Below are 18,356 nucleotides of genomic sequence, written 5' to 3'. Positions count from 1 at the left end.
CAGCATTCACGAGCCACACCTGCTACCTCAAGGTATGTAGAAAAAAACTTTTAAAGCTGTATCTATGTCCGAATCACTGATTCTCTGAATCAGCATCAAATCTTCAGTTTCAGATTTGGCCAAATCAAATTGGGGACAGTGATCCAAATCAACAAATAGAATCACTGTTCCTGATTCAGGCCAGATCCGAATTGAATAGGGCCCACTTCTCACACCCCTGGTGCCCATGGGTCTAGCCTTGGTTTACATACTTTTTTTGGATCTGTCCATTTCTATTGGTAGCAGCTACATTTTGGGAAAGTGATGTGGTAAAATTCTACTGGCTTATGCTTTTCTCCATATACAAACAGGTCTTTCATTAATGTTACGGAACTACTGTGCCTCAACAGGATGTAAAATATACCCCTAACCCTAACTGATTCATTGCCATACTTCATATCTATATTAAGTTACAACCATTGTCCTTTGCATTCTGCTTAATGACAAACTTTTGAAGACTTCACAGGCCAAGGACCTTTACAGATTACAAAAGCCACACACATGCATGCATACAAGTACCTATATCGATCATTATTAAGTGCATGCAGGTGTAAATATAGAGATATGTGACTGTTTTTATTTTTTTTTACAAACTGTCTTCCTGGTGATGCTACTGATGCATGTTATAACTGATCCTACTTACAGCACTTTCATCTTTTACTACGAATGATAAGATACTGAGGTTTAAGATCTCTTTATTCCAGCAGAAAGGGGGCATAAGAAGGCAGTCTTTCAGCTCAAAAAAATCTCTAAATTACTTGAGGCAGAAATTAGCAGTAAGTATTTTAATCATAAGAATATGTACTGTTATGCATTACAAAAATACATTTTCCCCAGCCACAAACATTTATATTTAGTTACAGCTGTTACAATGGTATTGATATTCTACTGTACCAGTGGTGGCTATTTGCATTTCTTATTTTGAATAATTGTTGAAGACATTCTTAAAAACCCCATAGTATTAATTCTTTATTTTTGAAAGCTATTTGTAAACTGTTTTACAACTTTCTCCCAGTTAACTGGCCACAAAGGAGCTATATATCTAAATGCCCATTTCTGTTTTGGAGGTGTTTTTTTTGGGGGGGGGGTTGGTTTTGTTTTGTTTTTTTGATAAACAACACATAGAATATTTGTCACAACTGAGGAGTTTAAATTGCAAATATAAACCTTGGAAAATATTTTTTTTATAAACCTGGGGAGAATTAAATATATAGACTAAATAATAGCCTTGTAAATTCCAGGGCTTGCAGGAATATTGGAATGTATTGTGCGAAGGTCAATCTATAGTGTGAATGTCAGTCGCTACTCATTGATGAATATCTGTCAGCCACAGCAGCTACACAGTAATAAAGCATCATCATAGAGGGTCTGCTAATCTCTTGAACCAATTATTGGATTATATGGAGTTCTTTTGTGAGCAGAAACAGAATGTATTTTTATAGTATTTTCTTTTTACCCTGAGAAACTGAAGCAAACTGCCTCCTGCATTTTGTAAACCAGAGAAAACATACTGCTGTTATGAGGCACAGCTGTGTATGGATCTGATGCTGAATAATCATGTTTTCTTAGTATTCACTGTCATTAATCCTTTTCACTTGTTAAGATTCATAACCTTGGCTAGTTTTCTAAATTGCATCTATTTTTTAACTAACACTTAAATGTCTTCTTAGCCTATTTCATGGTTGCAGAATATAGCTGGTAAGAAAGATTTATCTGTATTTCAAATGTGACAGAGAAGTCTATTCAGACTTGCATTTTTATATTTAGGATTCAAACTGTCTCTTATAAATTATATATAATGCACTTACACACTCTGCAAAGATATGCTGTTCAAAGGAACCTTCTTTGTACAATTCTGGAACCCAGCTATACAGAAAATTGAGCATGATTTTGCTGTACTGCACCCGGTTCCTGACAAGAGCCAAATCAGTCCTGACAGAGATTAATCATTTCCAGGACTCATAAAAATCTTAAGAATAAATGTTTTACCTTGAAATGTACCTTATTGCAACTATTATGATTTATTATTTGTACTACTGTGGTGGTGGAGAAGTGCAAACCCTCTATGAAGATGCTTTGCAACCAGCATTGCAGATATTTAAAAATATAAAGGGCCTGATTCTCATTTACATCACTTTATTTCTGTAAAAGGGCCTTAAAATAGATGTGAATATTTAATCTAAGCTGTACTTTGCCTGCTACAGCAATGTAAAAAATAAATCTTATCATAAATGAGAATCAATTCCAAAGTTTTTAGAAGAAGTCTTTATTGCTAACAAATGCATTTAAAAATTGTGCTAATGGAAAATTGTAGCATCATGACAGTATGATAATCACAGATTTAAAGCACCAAGTAAAAACAGTTCCTAGCGTGTTTTCCAGCACTTACAATACTGGAGCTCTGACCTGGTAGAGGCCTCGAGGCATTACTGTGATATATATAAATGAACATTACTGTAATGTAAATGTGATTATGACTCTGATTTTCAAGGAGCCTGAGGCAGATAGATGCCCCAAATCATGTTGGAATTCAGTGAGATCTGAATGCCTAACATGCTATATCTCTTGAAAATCCCACAAGTAAATAACAGTAAATAGAGAAATATTTGGGACACAGAGTTTATCGTGAGGGATAGGGCATCAATTTTGTGAGAGAGCTTTGTCAAATGGTGGCTGTGTATTCCCTGGCACTATATTACTCTAGGTGCAAACCTCAGCTTAACATGGGAAAATGCAATTTTATTTTATTTGATTCAATGAAAACATTCACATCTCATCAGCCTAGCTACAGAGGATCAGAAACAAAATGCATCTCTCAGGAAGCAGGAACTGAGCATACAGTGGTAGGATTGAGCTCAGTGTTCTGCCAGGGTGAGTTCTGCTTGCCAAAATTACCCTTCCCTCCTCCCTCACAGAGTGGCTATCTACAAAGCAAGAATGAGCTTGAGCTTGATTCTGATAAAGGGATGATGTGATAACCAAAAGCTGAACTGAAATACCGTTGTTTTTTTTCCCATGGAAACTTTTGCTGGAAAAATACACTTTCTATTTATTTTCAGGTTTTTTGTGGAAATTGAGTGTTGAGATGTCATATTTTAACAAAAATTGCCGTTTTCTGTGCAAGCGAAATACTTGTTTTGGCAAAAATCTAGTTTCCTGCTGAAAAACACTTTGGATGGAAGCAATTCAATCAGCTTGAGTGATATGACTATCACCAAGTAGTCAGGAGGCTTTGAAAGTGATTATTTATGAAGGGAGAAAAAATACCAATTTTATGAGAAATAAAGGAAGATTTTCCCTTTTTTTCAGGGATTTCCCTCAATGTAAGGGTAGTGCCAACTTTTATGTATATATTGGCACATTACTGCTGACTTCAGTGGGAGAAAAAGCCATTGTTGTCAACAATATAAAGCAAAAATCACCTTTCTACGGCTAACGAAAAAGTGTGAGAAACCTAATAGAATAGTGGAATACTTTTATTTATGCACTAATTTCATACCTTTTTGAAATGTGTTGTTGTGCCAAATATTCCTATACTTGTTGACAGTCATTTATGTCAACTAAGTTGTTATGATATAATGTTTAAGTATTATCCGGTACAAGAAAATTTAGCAAAACCCTGTCTAGTAGCACAGCAGGATGCCAGAGTTTAGATTGTTGCATCATCTGAGTTGCTTAATGTATTGAACTACAATTAGCAATACACACCAGTTTTTCAAAAACTATTTTACAACTATTTTCTGACTCAATAGGTAGTCTGAGGCCTGATCCTGTTAAAACATAGTTTGGGGACAAAGCAAATATACAGTGGGATGCATTCTGCTATTTTCTGTCATGAGACCCACCTTGGAAAACCAAGCAATAAGAAGCTGAGATGAGAGTTGTCTGCTTCATGATAAAGTAAAAGTGTTAAACGTTGGTGGTATTAACTCAGACAAAACTTCCCTTTAATTCATTGCTGTTTTGCTTCAGAATTTGGCTTTCAGCTGACTTTCCAGCACTGGCATCAATAAATACAATGCAAAATTAATTGCCATCCTGGTTTTCTCCAAATGCAGAAATTAAATGTGAAGGCAAAAGGGGTTGTTGATTATTTGCAGCATGGTATGCAGTGTTTCCAGCACATGTGCCATCAGATGTGAACTCTTGCACCAAAGCATTGTTCTTTATTTGGAGTTGTTTGCTATCAAGATTATCTTCTTTTGGAGTCGATGTCACTTTTTTTGCATCCCACACATTATCCTTCTACAGCTATATTTGTTGGCACATATGCCTATTTGAAACTGGCATAACATCTTGTGAGTGGGCAGAATGCCATCATAACAGATGGACATGCAATGAAACTAGTACAAGTATCAAGTCTAATTATTATGGGACAGACTCCCTTCCAGGAATGAGGAAACTGCAGTCTGTGTAGATATCTGTCATCTAAAGTTATGCCGAACTGGTATTACTTGCTGAATTCAGGAACAAGATAACTTAAAAAATCCAAAATTATCAGCCACAGACTCAGAAGGGAAATTTATGGTAAATTTGGACTTGTTTTCCTATTAGAAAGTAGTATAACATTTATGGAAAATTCCTAATAAATATAGTAGTGTTCAAATGAAAAGAATTCTATGGAAATTATTCTAAAAATGTTTACATTTTAATAAAAATGGTTTTTTTTGTTTGCTTTGTTTTTAACAGTCTTAAAGAGATCTGTAGTATGAATACACATTTCTTAAGTTTCACCAGACATTTTTCACAGGGAAAAATCATATTAATAAAAGGAAAAATAGATTTTATTATTATTATTATTAAGTATTAGTCATGTTAGATCTTCTTTCTGCATTGTTTAAACTATTTATGCTATGGAATTTAAAATTAAAGAATTTAAACCAACCTCATCCCTGGTATATCTCTATTGGAGTATCATAGTATCATAGAAAATGTCATAGGATCATAGAAAATTAGGGTTGAAAGGACCTCTAGAGGTCATCTGATCCAACCTCTTGCTCAAAGCAGAACCATCCCAAACTATATCTTCCTAGCCAAAGTTTTGTCTACCCTGGTCTTAATAACCTCTAAGGATGGAGAAGGATGGTCTTAACAACCTCTCTGGGTAGCCTGCTCCAGTGCTTCATTATTCTCCTACTGAGAGAGATTTTTCACTAATATCTAACCTAAGCTTCCAGTGCTGCACCTTGGCCTGTTGTATTTTTATGGTTCATATTGTGAAATTAAAGACCTAGAAATATGAAAGTAGTCTTTTGCATCTGATTTTCAATTGGTTTCTAATAAGGACTAAAAATCATATTACATTAACAAGCCTAGGGGCATTACATTTTCAACCTAGGGGCACTTATACACATGCTGGGGGAAGGGGCGCTTTCATTAGAACGGGTCTAAGAGCCATTCTGATTAAAGCACCCAGAGCATCACGTGTATCAGCATCCCTGCACTGGAAAATGGCAGTGAACACTTTATTTAAAGTTCATCAAAGAAGCTTTAGTTAAAGTGCCCCTGCCACCATTTTTCAGTGAGGGGACACTGATACCCATGACATGGAAGTGTGCTGGAACACAGTGATTACCATGCTGTGACATACTATAATTACAACATGTTGGAGCAGCCTCAATGCATGTGTATAGACACCCTAGGTGCCCAAGAGACCTTTATGAGTGGTATGATTTTCAAAGTGCTGAGGACCTAGGAGGCTACACTGAATTCACTGGAAGATGCTTGGTGCTTAGGGTTTTTGAAAATGATGCTTCTTAATACATTCTCCAAACATGGTCTTAACCATGTTTAAGGTTTTCAAAGATATGTAACTCACATGGAGGTTTCCAGAAGCACAAATGATAGTTGGGTACCTAAGGGCAGATTCACAAAGACCACACAGTGCTCCAAAAGCTAACTTTACACACAAGTGAATGAAAACAATGGACTTTCACCCTATTTCTGATTAAATAAGAGATGTGAAAGATGCACTGACTTTTTAATTTATTTGTGCAGGGGAGGAATCACTCACAATTTTTGTGGACAAGCGGAAGCTGAGTAAGAGATCAGAAGGAAGTGATCCAAGTACCAACAGCTCTTCTGTGACTTTGGAAACTCTTCACCAGCTGGCAGCCTCCTATTTTATTGACAGAGACAGTACCCTCCGCAGACTTCATCATATTCAGATAGCTTCTACTGCCATAAAGGTAAGGAAAATCCCTCTACAGTCAAGCTGAAAACACAGTTGCAGATTTATTACTTCATTCCTTTATGGATTGTGATTTTAATGATGAAACAAGCTTGTTAGGAAATAATCTTTCATATAAAATGGATAATTTCAAGTACAGGGTATGGTAAATCAGCTGTTAGTTCAAAGGTGAGCTTTAAGTATTGCATACAAATTTCTAGATGTGGAGTATACAATTTCCGTTCTACAAGTAGTTAGTTAACAGCACCGCAAGTATTTAGCATTGCGCCTTTTTTTTTTTAAGTGTGTACTTTATTAAGTAACGTGGAAATCATTCAGACAGAGGTGCACAATTCACAGCTTCCCAGTTCCCAGAGGTTCTTTTTTTTTGGAAGATACATTCAAATGTTGGCATTCATTTTTTAAAGTTTTTTTATGCATGCATTTAGAAGAATTTTGATCCCATGTCCTGAGCCTTATTCTTCTTTGCCAGATGCAAAGCATATGGTATTTATCTGCCATAGATTTTTTTCCTACACTGGGACATAACAGGTTAGTAGAGGTAGATGTGTACACATTGTGTGATGCAATAACTATGTATCTGAAGAGCTATCTGTTTTGAGACTACTTAGCAGAAATGGCCTCTCAGGACAAAAGACAATCCAGACAGAGAAACAAAATACATTTTATGTTGCAATAGAAGATGCCTTTCTTATAAAGCTTTTACATAGGATACAATTCAGAATCCTTTGGTTTCAGTGGCCTTTTAGCCTTTAGGGCATGTCCGTGCCAATAATTTACTACACTATTATGAAACATGCCAAGTGGCTCCATACATGCCTCTTCCCAAGCTGTGAGTAGACCAGTCATTTCACCTTGACTAATTAGATTTACCTCTGAATTCCACTACAGTGAATTTATGGCTCCCAAGTTTTGGAAGCCACATGATCACAACATTGCAAGGAGTTTTAAACCATGTAAAGCCCATTAAGTTATCTATGCAAACATGGTCTTAAGTACTATTTTCTGCTTTCCAGCTATCTTAGACCATATACATTTCTAGCAAGAGAATCATTCTCTCAGTAGAGATGAGAGGTGTGCAGGAATCTGTTCCATTTCTCTTGGAAGAAACATGCCTCTTCCAGGAGAAAATCTTTCAGGTATGAACCTGGAAGATTACCCTTGTCACAAAGTTTCTCTCATGAGAACAAAGGTTAGTATGAGAGGCTTTCCTTTTACATTAAGATATTTCACAGTAGAAATCAGCATCAATAGAAGCAGTTTGGTTTGCTTTTAAAGATAACTTATTACAGAGCACAAACTAGCTAATCAAATAATCTGTTATTTGATTTAAAAAAAACCCTCATTGAAATGGTGGTAAAATGATTTGGGCAGTAGCTGTTCTATTTGTCCAAAGCTTTTAATAAACTGCTAAAAATGACTTTGTTTCCTTTTCACCCACTCTCCATTCATGAGATGGATACAATTACCAACTATAGTCCATCAACATATCAGATGAGGACAATTGACTTATAGGATGCTTATAGAAAATGATTCCTCTGTCTCATGTGGCAATGTTGATATATAAAACCTTCTAAGTTATGCTTTCTCTATGATAGACAATTTGTTAGCATTTGCATAATAGATTTCTATTTTCAGAGCATTTTTATTCAGCAGAAAACCTTTGTGTTGATTAAAAGTTGGAATGCAAAACAGGAGAAAGGAATATAATTTGCTTAGTTTCCCCAACTCCCTTTCTCCCCTGCCCCACTCTCTCTCCCTCCCCCCACCGCACACTTTTTCACAATATAGCATCTATTTGCTTTTTTTATATATAGGAACATTAATTAGAGCTGACTATTTTCAAATGAATGTTATGATCTTATATATGAAATTTTATTTATGATAATTACACTGGCATTACAATTAAAATAAGATACCAGTCCTACAAGAACTGTTATGCAGCCAGAGCTCTGCCTGTGGAGATTCTTCAGTGTCAGAATCTAAAAACAGTATGGGTAAAATTCAGCAAGACTTTCAGCTTGAGGGAGGTGGGGGCCTATGCTAGTTTTAAGTCTGATTTCTGCCTTTCTAACACTAGGCTGCTTCAGATATTAGAATTACCCTAGGCATAAATCAGACAGTCCTGGATGCCTTTCTGAGTTACAGCACTGTCCTCGGGCCACAATTCTGCCTTCCCAATGATTGTATGGCAGCCTTGTGTGTCTGTCTTCCAAAGAACCTATGCCAGAAAATGACCCCTTGACTAAACTCAGGACATGAAAGACTAACTCCTTCATGAAAAGCCATCACAGTTATAGTACCAAGTATTACCCCATATTTTAGAAGTGTGTATAATTCTTGTTTTATTTAATATATAATGTAATGTCAAAAATTTAAATTATTTTGGATAATTGAAATATTAAAGTATTTTCAGCTCTACAGACTTATAATTCACAGTAAATGTAATACAAATTGGGTATCCCAATATGATAGTTTTGAAAAATATGCCAGATTTTCCCCACTTCATCTTTAAGTTTGTCCAACAAACATCACATAGCTTTTAAAAATTAGTCTGATATACGATTGCTTGTTCCAGTTTCTTTAAACAAATGCATGCAAGACAAATTCAAGGGAAATACATGTTAAAATAATGTTCAGACTAGTTAAAGCTAAAAATATAAGTGGAACTGTGGGTATAGATTAAAATAATAATTTACTCCCTTTTAATGAGAGGCAGTTAGCTATGTTAGTTTGAAGTCAGGCTGCAGGAAGGGCCGAATACTGACTTGTTCAGAAATGCATAAGCTTGCATAGGGTACTGCCTCTTTTTTCAGACCCTATGAATAGAATTGCAGAGACCAGAGTTTACCAAATAGAAGAGAATAAAGTCATTTAAATAAAAGAATAGAGAGGAAGAAGGAAAAGATAAGGGATGAATATGCTGCTAAGAAGAGGGATAAACACACAATTAACCACTTAGGGACATAACAGTTATAAAAGGTAGTACAGGTAATGAGCTAAGCCAGAATCTCTTTTTTAGACAATAGTTACTACAATCCAGTCTGCTGATGATTCATAGTTTCATTGTTGATGCGGATGCAAATACATACCCTGAAAGAAGCACTGCCGATGGTACTAGTGGTGCCTGCAGGTGGTCGTTGCTTACTACCCACCCCCTTGCCGCTGGCAGCATCTGCAGGTGGTCATCAACTGCTGGTCAACACTTGCCCCTGCTACCGACACTGCAGCAGCCACCTGTGGGAGCTCCCCACTTGCTGCCACAATACCCCCAACACCGCCGCCACCTGCGAGCAGTTGCCATGCTCCACCCCAGCCTCTGGAGGCATGCATCGTTCATGCATGGTTTTGAAATATCACATTTCAGTTGGGTTTTGAAGTTTTGTTGTTTAGGACCTGCTAGTCTGAGGTCAGTGATGGAATGTCTGTTGCATGACTAATTTGTCAATATTGAAACATGCAGAAGAATTCAGTATTGCCAAATACAAGTACTAAAAAAGCTAAGTTTGGCTCTTAGAAAAACAGGACGTTGGCATAGAAATCATGAAGTTTTTTTCTTTAGATGAAGATTTTTGATTTTTTGTTCTGTTGGGGTTTTTAAATTTTTTAATCCACCTTCTGTGGTGGCAGGATTCTTTTTCCTTTGGTTTATGTATTTTAGCCTTTTTTTTTTTTTTAAGGAGGGTGTCATTTTTTCAGACTTTCTCTGCCTCCACTCACTTCCTTACATGCTACCTCACATTCTTACTTAGTTACTCAGTTACCTATACTGGACTACAAACAGCTTGATAAATTAGAAACATAGCGAATAAGGACAATTTTTCAGCATTATATCTAATTTTTTTGACTGTGTTCAAATTTAATTGCATATATATATATATATATTTGCATTTTAGATTTAACATTAAATAGTTACTCTCAGGATAGTCCTTGAGTATATATAGTTACATCTTCCTTACATATTACGAATAATGCTTCTCATTAAATCAAAACTTGGAACATTTTAAAAGAACAGTTCACTTTCCATTGCTTTGTTCTGCTTCATCAATGAAAATAGACATGTAAGTTTTATTTTCTCATGTGTTACATATTAGGTTTGGGAACTACAAATAAAAAGTTCTATTTAAAATATGTCACTGAATATTATAATAAATTGTATTCATATTAGGGCTGTAAAACCCATATTTAGTATTCTTAGCAGGTCAAAAATAATTTTAAGGTTGCATACCAGATTTCTTACTAATACCCTGTTTTTGGTTGTTTATAACATTCAGAAAATTATACTTTCAGTAGTAGCACTGTCCTTAAAAAAAGAAAAAGAAGAAAAGGTGGGGCTTAAAATGGAAGATTTTGCATCTCAGGAAAAATGAATATTTTTTTCATTCAAAAACAGGATGAGAATTCAGCATTTTAATTCCATTATTAAACAAAGGTTTTAAAAACATGCTGCTTCAGCCTCCACTATTTTTATACATTTTTCATAAAAAGGGACATTTTGAAATGAAAAATTAAAACTTTGTTTAGAAAAAAATGGTATTGAAAATGTGAACATTTCAAAACATTTTCTATCACATCTATAAATGTTTTCTTTCCTTTATTGATAAAACAGTTTTTCTAAAAATAGAAGGTTCAGCTTAATACTATTTTGACATTTCCCTGCCCCCCCCCCCAATAACTATAATCAAAAGCTTTTTTTGGAACATCTCTACCACCAAACTTGTTGAGGGCTAAAAAGCTGCTATTCAGCATGGTAACAAATGCTACAAAGGATAAGGGCTTGTTGGGAGTTTTGGTAAAATTTGTTTTTGATTTGACTTGAGTTATGAGCCTTTGAAATTGTATTTTATGCATATAGAGTAAAATGTACATACATTTTAATCTAAATTTACTGAAGTATGAATCATTTATTCAATAACATGAGTAATGCAACTGTAGCTAACTTAGAATTATTGTTGTACAGTCAAGCTTTGTCTAGAGACATCTGGAAGTGGTTTAAACTTGTTAGCATGGAGCTTCACCCAGGCTAATTTACCCTACCGAGAGTCAAAACTGTAGTGCAAAATCTGATTATTATTCCTCTAGCCTCACCTTTTCAGATGCTTTCTTAAATCTCTCCCTCTTCCAGAACTGCCTGATTTAGTTAGTACACAAGGTGCAGATCTACCCTGCTTTCTTCTCAACTTCAGACTAACATAGCCATTTCTCTCTGCTCATGTAAAAATGAGTGCAAAAAAAATCATTCAAAGTCCATACGATGTGTTTATTCCTGAATCAAATGGTCCCATATTGTTCCATAGCTACTTATCCTATATTCTTCTTCATTACCCCCATTACATCCTCTCTTGCCTGTCTAATTTGCCATTTAAAGTATCAGCACTTTGGGGCAAATATTTTATCTTCTATGATTGTCCTGTGATGCAGCTGGAAGATTAGGAGGTGCTAGTGAACATTAACCACAGAATTACAACAACAACAGGCCTATAATAATTATTGCCATGCTTAGTCCTTTAAGAGGTGAAGATTAAAAAAAATTATGAAATATACACACAAAAATTCTTGAATGACTATGGTTCTGGTCCACCTTATGAAAACCACACAGGTCCTGATGTTTGTAGTAAAAAAAAAGTTCTCCCCTACTGTTCTTCTTAATTGGCCAAAGAGAGAGGTCATCCTCCTGCCAATTCCCTAAGATGTTTATAGTTTACAAAGGAGGAAGAGAAGATCAAACCATTAAAAACATGTTTACACCACAGCTGTACATCCTTAATGTACTACCCTGAAAATATGCTCTTCCTATTCTTTCTGCCTAACGTTAACCTAACAATTGTATATATGTATACATACAAGTGTATGTGTGTATTAATACATACACAATTTGTATGTATACATATATACAATTGTTGCATGCTTAAGTAAGGCTTGGAAGATTTTTCTCCCTCCTCCTGATGACTTACATTAGGGTCAGGACAGCAAAGCTAATAAATTGACTTTCTAACTCATCATAATTCTATCCTCCTCCTCCAGTTCAATAAATGTTATACACACACACACACACATACACACACACACACACACGTGTGTATGTGTGTGTGTGTGTGTATATATAAAACAATTTTTAGGTGCATGTTAAGCAGGAAGAATAGCAAGAGCAGTGTCCTATTTGTTACAACAAATATATATAACAAATGTGCTCTTTGGTATACAGCCAAGACTTCATGGTTCTTAGGTGTGTTTATTAACATATACCCAGCACTGCTCTAACAGTGGGTATATTATATCCTTTGACTGTTAGTGCACATAGAGTAGGAATAAGTGGGTGATGTATCTTTTGTTGGCAGTTCTCCCTAGTATGGTTGGAGGCAATATAATCGTGCCCTAAGTCACTTGAGCAAAAGTTATAAAACCAGTCAACAAGAGTCTAAAAATTATAACTCAGAAGTTTTATGCTCAGATTATTCCTCTTTAAAAGGCCCCATATATTTCTGTTTTTGTTTTTCTCAGTTTAAGAAAATTAATTCAGTTTACCTATAGAAAACAGAACGTGTTAATGAAGTCTTCTTCACCCTCCAAATAACTGCCTGAAGTGATATCCATTCCACTCAAAACAATTAACACCTGATCAATTTATGTCATTTTGTACATCCTAAACAAGAAAATCATTCTAATAAGTCATAACAAAAATCATTTTCTGTCCAGCCCTGATGCTTTAATTTATTGAACTAGAGGAGGAGGATAGAATTATGATGAGTTAGAAAGCTAATTTATCAGCTTTTCTGTCCTGACCCTAATCTCCGTCATCAGGAGGGAGAAAAATCCTTTAAGTCATATTCATGATTTATTTTTAATTTGCTAGGAACAAATACTGTTATTTCAAATCAAAACTGTGATTTCTTCAGTATGCAAATATACAGCACAAGGAAAGGATTGATGCCAGCATATTTGATGAATGTAATCAAGTTTGTTAACTGTGATATAATTAGCCAGGAATACAATATGTGCAGAATTGTCAATGGTCATGCCATTAAAAATTGACGGTGTTGTTTTTCCTTGAAACTGAGACAAGCCCTCTCTTCCACCCCCTACCCCCCCAAATCAGCATGTGGAAAAAAAGCCAGTTTGGGATTTGAGTATGAGCCTAGGGCAGGTGGCAGCTCAACTCTAGGTTTGGCCACAGGCTCAGAGCTAAAGCCAGAGCTGAACCACTGCCTACCTTGGGTGAGAGTGTCTCATTTGGAAGGGAAATGGGCTGAACAGAATAGGATGCAGTTTAACAAGGATAAGTGTCATGCATTGCACCGGGGTGGAAGAACCACCAATACTCCAACATTCTGGGAGGTACCACTCTAAGTAGCACAACTGCAGAAGGGGATCTCAGAGTCGTAGTCAACTCCAAAATAAACATGAGTCACCAGTGTGATGACGTAATGAGTAAAGCTAACTGCACCTTTTCTTGCATAAGTAAGTGTATCACAGACAGGTCTAGGGCGGTGATACTTCCCCTCTATGTGGCATTGGTTAGGGCGCAGCTGGAGTACTGTGTCCAGTTTTGGGTGCCGCACTTCAGGAGGGATGTGAATGGCCTGGAGAGGGTTCAGAGGAGGGCCACTTGTCTGGTTAAAGGCCTACAGAAAACCCGCAATGTGGACCTATTGGGAGACCTGAAACAATTCAGCCTGTGCAAGAGGAGGCTAAGAGGTGATCTCATGGCCACCTACAAATCCATCAGGGTGGTGGGGGGAGGCAGCAAGATATAGGGGATACAATGTTTACCAGGGTGCCTGTCAGGGTAACTAGAAATAATGGCCACAAACTGGAAGAGAGCAAATTCAGATTGGACATCAGGAAAAGAATTCTTTACAGTGAGGGTTGCCAAAATGTAGAATATGCTTCCAAAGGAGGTGATGCTGTCCTCTTCCTTGGAGGTATTTAAAAGGAGATTAGACAGACACCTGGTTTGGGTCATGTGACTCCAGCACTCATTCCTGCCCAGGGGAGGGGGTTGAACTTGATGATCTAATAGGTCCCTTCTGACCCTAACATCTATGAAACTATGGAAAGGAGCAGAACCTACAGCTTTCCCCCCCACCATCCATCCCTTGCCCCCCACCCCCTTCCTCCACCCAGCTTTCCTGAACCTCCCCTTACTTTCTCCATCCTATACCCAGCTGGGATAGGAGCTGCCTCCATTTCTCCCTGGCCAGCCTAGGCTGAGGCTGACTGCCCTGGGGGGAACAGAGCTGCAGTAGAAGATAGTTTGGCATGGAGCAGGAAAGGAGGAAGAGGGAGGCATGGGCATGGGGGACAAAGGGCGTGAAGCAGGTTGCATTGCAGTGCAGGGGATAGGAGAGGCAAGGAATGGAGAGGAAGGCACAGACATTAGGGACAAGGGGACGAGGAATAGGGATAGCACTAGTATGGGTTGTACAAGGGTGTGTGGCAAGCAAGGAAGCATGGGGAAGAGGTCTGACCCCTCACCCTATACCACTACTTTCTTACATTAAGAAACTGGGGGGCTGTGGTGTAGACACCCACACAGTCAAATGGGTCGCCAACTGGCTGGAGGGCTGCACCCAGAGGGTGGTAGTGGATGGGTCCTTCTCAACCTGGAAGGACGTGGGCAGTGGGGTTCCGCAGGGCTCGGTCCTCGGGCCCACACTGTTCAACATCTTCATCAGCAATTTGGATGAGGGGGTAAAAAGCACCCTGTTCAAATTTGCTGATGACACTAAGATGATCAGGGGACAGCAGGGCAGGCCCTATGAGGACAGGCTGCGGGACCTGAACCTGTTCAGCCTCCAAAAGAGAAGGCTGAGGGAGGATCTTGTGGCCTGTTATAAACTAGTCAGGGGGGATCAGCAGGCATTGGGGAAGTCACTGTTTCCCTGAGCACTGCCAGGAGTGACCAGAAATAACGGTCACAAGCTGGCAGAGGGTAGGTTTAGGTTAGCTATCAAGAGGTGCTACTTCACAGTCAGGGCGGCTAGGGTCTGGAACCAGCTTCCAAGAGAAGTGGTGCAGGCTCCTACCCTGGGGGTGTTTAAGAGGAGGTTAGATGAACACCTCGCTGTGGTCATTTGACCCCAGTACTCTTTCCTGCCATGGCAGGGGGTCAGACTAGATGATCTGCTCAGGTCCCTTCCGACCCTAGAAACTATGAAACTACCATAGCAATAGAGGGACAAATTTAAGATGGCCTTCCACTAATTAGATTTTACACATGGAAAATTATAAGAAATAATTTTCCATCAATAGAATCTAATTATTAGATGGGTTGCCTTAAATTTGAAGTTGTCTTGGATTCAGATTTGAAGTTGTCTTGGATGTGTTGTCAATATGCCATGATATAAGTGGGAAAAAAAGAAATAAAACACCAAGCCATAGCATTCTTGATACTGTTTTCAAACTGGAAGCCAGACATTTAAGGATGTTACACAAAGCCAGTATCAATGTTTACTTTATTTGAAAATACTTTGGTACCTACATTATTTTGGTATTATTTTAATTATGTATTTTAGTATAAGATGTTAGATTTATATTCTAATTCAACAGTTTGCAGCCTAAGGGACCTCATTGGCAACTTACCAGATGCTTGAGGGCTGTATCAAATTTGCATATACATTTATATGATCCTGTACATCCTGTTGTGTTTGATACATTAGAGAATCCACATTACTTTCCTCTATGCTCCTTTTCAAAGGTTTTTACTATGGAAACCCCTCTAGCTTCTGGATTAGCTTCTCCAGAAGCTTAAAATTTGTTACCTCCCCTTCCCATCCTCCAGACAGCCAGAAGGTAGAGAGTTTGGCTTCTAATTTCTGTTGTGAATTAGGGGTCGTCTCTCTGTCTAAACCATGTGACTGGCTGGCAAAGGCAAAGCAGACATAAAATGTCTTTCTCTCCCTCCCCACTCAGACCCCCATCTTTTATGGGACATATATTTAGCTGTTGGAACTTGTCATTGCTTTCAGGATCTCAGCTCCACTAATTCATTTAAACCAGCCAAGGACCTGGTGCTATCACTTAAACTCAAAGTAAGTTACTGTAAACAAAGACAGTTAATAGAAAACTCCAAATCATACAACTCTGGATTTTGGGGTCCTGCCTGCACACAGGTATTTTCCCCTCATGGTGTCTTACTCTATAGACCTTCCTTTAAGCACTTGTGTGAAGGGAAGAGGGCTAAGTAGTGATCCTGTACCTTCTTCCTTGCCTCTTTTCCTGGCCCCATCCTAATTGTTGGATGCTGTGAACACAGGACAAGGAGACCACAAATCAGCACAACATCAACTGTAAGTCTGCCAGACACTCCCCCGCACTGGCCACTGGCAATATGACCTTAATGTACTGCACTGAGATGGTACATCATACTTCCAATAGCTAATTAGGAGATTATTTGAACTGCTGAAGGGAGAGAAAGGGCTGGAGGAGGAGGGTGCAAGCAGAGAAAGGCTTAATACATTTAGCAACCTCCTCAGCTGGATGCATTTTCAGGGAGTAGCAGAAAAAAGCTGTTGTTCAAATGACCCCTGAGTCGTATTCACCAGAAGCCATAATTCTACCATTCACATTAATGCAAGTATTAGTTCAAACCAGTAACTTTCCATTGCTTAATACTGCTCTTGGCTTGTATGAATTCCACTTAAGAAGCTCCATACTGAGAAGAATACAACAATGTGTAGGCTGAACCATAAAATCCCATGTTGGATTTGCTAGTTAGTCATTTACTGAAGTCCAAAGCCATTGTGCAGAACAGAGGGAAAACACATTGGTAACAAAACATATGAAATATTTTTGTGTTCTCCATCTGTGTTCTAAAAAAGGACAAACAAAGTTATGCTAAGCTTTTAAAGTGTTATTGTTGACTCTTTAGTAGGTGGAAGGTATTATAATACCAGTATTTTGGAGGAAAGAGATTTTTCGGCCACAGCTCCACTTGGCTCAAAAAAGAAGGTAGAAACCAAGGTAGATTTGCACCTTATAGACTAAATTAGATATATAATGTGTAAGCTTTCTCTAGCTGAAGCTCACACTTTATGAGATGTGCACAGGCTACTGTAGGGAGGAGTGATTTGAATATAAAAAATAGGAAGGAATTAGGGAGGTGGAAGGGATGGGGTAGTGCTGGTAGAGGCAGACAAGCAAATAACACATAGGAGCAAAAGAATCACAAATGTTAATCCAGGTAACAGGATAAGAATCTGTATGGAGTCTTAATACATCCAGTTGTTATATACTGTATAGATTTTTATCCCATTACCTGGATTAGCTTTTCTGACCCCTTTGTTCCTATTGATCCTTTACTTGTTTAGCTCTCCCATTACTGCCCCACTCCCCCCATCCTTCCTACATTTTGTGGAGTTTTCCAGTATGTATTTGCAGTCAGATTAAAGCCTATTAATGCTACTCAAGTGTAACAAACCTTGAAGGTCTGCCCTTTCACTAGAATCTTTGTGTAACTGTTTTTGAGCTCTGAAAACTATATTATGGTGATGTTCTTATGGTGATGCTCTTAACAATTTAAGTACTTTTAAAAGCTTGTTTAGGTTGTTTTTCTTTATTGTACCTCTTATTTCCATGCTGGTGTCTCTGATTTCAGGTTCTGAATGGCATCAGACACTGAAATGATTAAATATTATGGATAACATTGTTCTTGTAACAGCTTAAATGGGCAGCCTCTGAAAATGTTGATTCCTTGCATCATTTGTTATAAATATTTGAATTTTAGTAGCTTTAGAAATCCATATTTCTGAACATTTCTTGAACCAGCTGACATAGCTCACTTCCATTTTTAAGTATTACTAGATTCATATCTGAGATCTAAAATGGTGTAATATGGCATAACCTGAAATAGTCTACAAAGCTTGAGTCTACTAGCTGGTTTGTTTGGGTGGGCAGCAGTGTTGGTAATATCACTTATAAAAATATTGAACTAGAAAATAAAGGGGCATTATTAGGTATGTATGACACCAGTGATGTAATCACAATTTTTAAAAAATACCTATTTCAGTGATCTATTAACAGATGAAATATGAAAATTAGGCATTATTTACAGCTTTGCATTTTACAGTGTGAGTTAAGGCAAACAAGAGATGGATTAAAACTTTTAAACAGTAGTTTGTTTTTTTAA

General features: G+C 37.5%; 1 protein-coding gene across 2 annotated transcripts in view; it reads left to right on the top strand.

The window, feature by feature from the left end:
* The window catches only part of BRINP3 (BMP/retinoic acid inducible neural specific 3), a 340,223-nt gene that overhangs the window by 194,165 nt on the left and 127,702 nt on the right, over positions 1 to 18,356 (top strand). For both annotated transcript variants that reach the window (XM_090048817.1, XM_090048818.1), the window contains exon 4: positions 6,037 to 6,227. In XM_090048817.1, coding sequence (XP_089904943.1) covers positions 6,037 to 6,227 — 191 coding nt within the window. The remainder of the gene's footprint in view (positions 1 to 6,036; positions 6,228 to 18,356) is intronic.

Source organism: Crocodylus siamensis, chromosome 5, assembly GCF_052110815.1.
Source record: "Crocodylus siamensis isolate JL-2025a chromosome 5, ASM5211081v1, whole genome shotgun sequence".
Lineage (NCBI taxonomy): Eukaryota > Metazoa > Chordata > Crocodylia > Crocodylidae > Crocodylus > Crocodylus siamensis.
Note: the sequence above shows the minus strand (reverse complement) of the source record. Positions and strands in the feature narration are given on the sequence as shown.